Consider the following 3,902-nt stretch of genomic DNA (forward strand, 5'->3'; position numbering starts at 1 on the left):
CAAAATAAGTTATTGCGTTGAAGAACCGCTAGAGAATCATTTGTTTATAACAGAAATTCAAACCCTTGGATCAATAAGGCATGCAAATATCAGTTGGCTTGCTCTTAAATTTTTTAGAAAGTAACGATGAGTTGCTAAACATTGTTTATACATACCATAATTTTAAAAATGTTGCAGCATGCCATCGACTGCTCATTGTATGTGTTCTTGTATACAAGTCACTCTCAGCGATATAGGCTTTAGTATGTCTATGTAATCATCATTTTGAAAATAAAAAAAATACAATACTACTTGAATAAACATGATATTTATCATTATCGATAATAAAGAGTCATACCCCAAATTTTCACAGTTAAAGATGTAATGGAATGAGAAGCATATCCATATTTGAAAGTCTTGTAAGTTTCATGATGCTGAATTTTGAGCCATGGTATATCTACGTAGATATAATGAAGATTTTATAAAGTCAAGTCCCATGTGCCATCAACTATGCAAAGAGAGTTAAAGCTATTATTTGACCAAATTCTATGGCACATCATAAATCTAAAAAGGAGTTTTCACAACTTCGGATGAATAACATTGAAAGAGGTATTTGCGAAGCTTAGTTTTAATTATTAAATATAAAAGAAAAATACAATTCTACTTCAACCAACATTAGAGAAAATGATCCGGTCAATCTAATATGAAAAAAAAAATACTTGAGGTCTTCTGCCATTTCAACCACTCAACTGGAATTGATGACATCGTTTTTGTAGTTTCAGTATACTCCTAGCATCCATGCAACAACATATGGAAGCAGAGACCTAGCTGACGCATCCTTCCAACAGAAAAGAAAAAGTCTGCAAATGGAGTTCAATTGCCCAATTGATTGAAATGACATCACTACACCAAGAGAGAATCACACAGCGAAGAAAAAAGACCAAGAAAGGCTCACCAAACAGACATTATAACAAAGAAAACTTGACAGAAATAAAAAATCAGAGAGTCAATGAAAGATGTCAAATGAGGTTACTAAAGAAGTCACAGCCAATGATCTCGAGATATTGTTTCAATTAAACAATATTAATTGACAACGGCAGGCAGGGTAACACTCACTAAACTGACATGAAAACAAACAAAACTTGACAACAGCTCACAAAAACACGCCATTGCGGCCTATAGCGCCACCATAGTGGACGCCGACATTCCTCTGGCTGTTAAAAAATCCGGCATTCCACCATTGCGCCACAATTTAACAACTATAGCATTACACTGTTCACTATATACAGATATTAAACTATTACTTCAGAGAATTATCATACACAGACTAATGAGTAAACAGACATTTGAAAGTAATTTCATAGGAAATTAAGAAACTTACAGAGTTCAAAATTTCAGCACAACCCTTTAAGAATACTAGTAAAGAAGATATCCATGCTCTCTTAGTTGTGTGCAGTTCTCTACCACATGTTTCACTCCCACTTCTGTGACATTATCACAAAATTCAAGTAATAGTTGCAAAAGCCCGCTACAATTCTTTGAGATCACATAGAGAGTTTTATCATTAACCTTTGTATTTGACAAGTTCAACACCTCCAGGTTGGGAACTACAAAGTCCATTCCATGTAGCTTCACTTTTTTACAAAAGGCTAAGTTCAAATGCCCAATCTTACAACATATCTTTAAAACTTGACAAATACCTTCAGATAAGAGATTACAACGATTCAAATCAAGCAGCTGCAAATTGGGGAAGTTGGAAGAAAACATTATGATACCTTCATCGCTTAACCATTTATTTTTTCCCAAATAGAGAGACTTTAATTGAGGGTATACACCAAACTCGACCAATTTTTCAGAATTCTCTACACTCATACTCTTCCCTATTCCTTCCATTTTGATCTCGCTAAGTAGAGGACAGTTTCTAGTGAGTGCATACAAAGCATATTTTGTGAGCTTAAGGCAACAACTAAGGTTTATGGACATCAAACCACTAAGAAACGGAGACAATTGGACAACATGTTGATCATTAAGAAACGAAAGTTCAAGATTCAAATGTTGGATGCCTTGACACTTGGATAACAAACGAAATATTCCAGCAGAACTATGGGGGCCAAAACAATGTCGGAGGGTAAACCTCGTCAAAGGAAGACCTTCCCTTGCAATACAGTAGAGCAAGTTATTTGTGATATTCATAAACTGAAAATCAAGACAGGTTAAGTCCTTCAAACTCACAATAGAGTCAATAAAATGTGAAGTAACAACGAACGCTTCCTCTTTCTTATTGGAAGGGGAAAATAAAAAAGACCTTAATGCTGGTCTCTCACGAAGAGCAGAAGTAATTCCATCCATAGTCATTCCATTTAATGGATCACAACTAAACATGATGACTTCTTCGAGAAGCTTACAGTTGTGGAATAACTGGAAAAGGGATTGGTTGTTTACAGGAAATCTAGAAAGATTAACTTTGCGGAGTTTAAAAAGTGCAAGTGATAGAGCTTCCACCCCATCGAAACAGCTGCATAAATAATTAGTGTTGTAACCACGGGGGTAAATGTAGCAACAATTGGAGTAACTGATGTCAAGTTCTTCAAGCAAAGGGAAACATTCTGCAATAAGGAACAGATCACTACCGTTGAAATTAACGATGTGGGAACAAGTGAGAGAGGTCAAAGTTGTATTCTTTTGGGAGAAAGCTCGTAACCCATTTACGGGAAAAGTGGGTTGGTTGGAGATATTAAGTGATGTGATGTTCAATGATGGAAAACGAGAGATTTTACGGAGAAGAGCATCAAGGTCGCCATGAAAGCGTGTGAGGTTGAGGGAATTAAGGTTTGTGAATCTTTTAAAGAGGCGACAAAGGAAAGGGCGTGTTGGATTGAGGATAGTCAGTGTGAATCGAATTCGGTTGGTGATGGAGAGGAGTTGCTTGGAGACAAGGGAGAGAAAATTCAAGTAGCCACAAATGTTGCGGTTGTTGGAGTCATCGTCGTTGAAGATATCTTTGGGTATATCTGAATATGTTGATGAAATAGATAGTCGCGAAGATTTGTAAACAGAAGTTCCCTTCCCCTTCCTTTTGATTTCTTTACAAGAATTGAGAGGATAAAAGTAGTGACGATCTTTGTGTTCGTCGCCGTTGATGATGAATTTGAAGATAAGTTCCCAACACTCATCGGGTAAATATGAATTTGTTGTCGTTGATGATTGGATACAAGTTCTCTTCCTTTTCATTGTTGTGTTGCAGGTAGAGGTGAATCTTCAGTGATAATAACTTTTGTCCCCCTGGCATTGTATATTAGAAAATGCAATGAGAAAAACAAAAAACTAACAAAAGCATAATAACAATAAAAATAGTTTCAAATAAATTCAAGAAACTTAGGAATATTTCAATCCGCAAAAATATAATATAAACATTACCGATCAAGTTGTGCTTATCTCCCTCCGTCCCTAATCATAAGACCTTTTTGAGAATTTTTTTGTTCCTTTTTATAAGACCCCTTTGTTATTTCCAACTACATTAATTATTTCTTTACATGCCTCTATTTATCATACATCTTTTTCTTCAATCAGCAATAAGTAGCATATGAAAAACATAAACTAACTCTCTCTCTTAAGGATAAAATTGTAAAACCAATAGTGATTACAAACAACTTTAATACAAATATCCGTTTTCTTAATTCCCGTGATTTTAACAAAAAGGTCTTATAATTAGGGACGGAGGGAGTAACATATATCCTTATTTTCCAATGCATGCTCTATTAATTCATTCTGTATTCTACATAATGGCTCATCAAGTGTATTTATTTACGGATATGCATCCTACCTTCTCGAATTCTACTACTAAAAAATAGTAATAAAATGAAATAATATATAACGAGTATTAGTATATAATTTTTTTTTTTTAAGGAGTGTATTAGTATATG

The 3,902-nt window shown here is 34.8% G+C and overlaps 1 protein-coding gene across 1 annotated transcript; it reads right to left on the reverse strand.

The window, feature by feature from the left end:
* Positions 1-619: 619 nt before the first annotated feature.
* LOC25495535 (F-box/LRR-repeat protein 3) lies at positions 620-3,255 on the reverse strand. Its single transcript, XM_013595758.2, has 2 exons — positions 1,361-3,255; positions 620-839 (listed from the first exon to the last, which is right to left on the reverse strand). Exon 1 carries the CDS (start codon positions 3,208-3,210, stop codon positions 1,396-1,398), a length of 1,815 nt encoding a protein of 604 aa, XP_013451212.1. The 5' UTR covers positions 3,211-3,255; the 3' UTR covers positions 620-839; positions 1,361-1,395.
* Between the last annotated feature and the right edge of the window lie 647 nt (positions 3,256-3,902).

The sequence above is a fragment of the Medicago truncatula genome, chromosome 6 (genome assembly GCF_003473485.1).
Source record: "Medicago truncatula cultivar Jemalong A17 chromosome 6, MtrunA17r5.0-ANR, whole genome shotgun sequence".
Lineage (NCBI taxonomy): Eukaryota > Viridiplantae > Streptophyta > Magnoliopsida > Fabales > Fabaceae > Medicago > Medicago truncatula.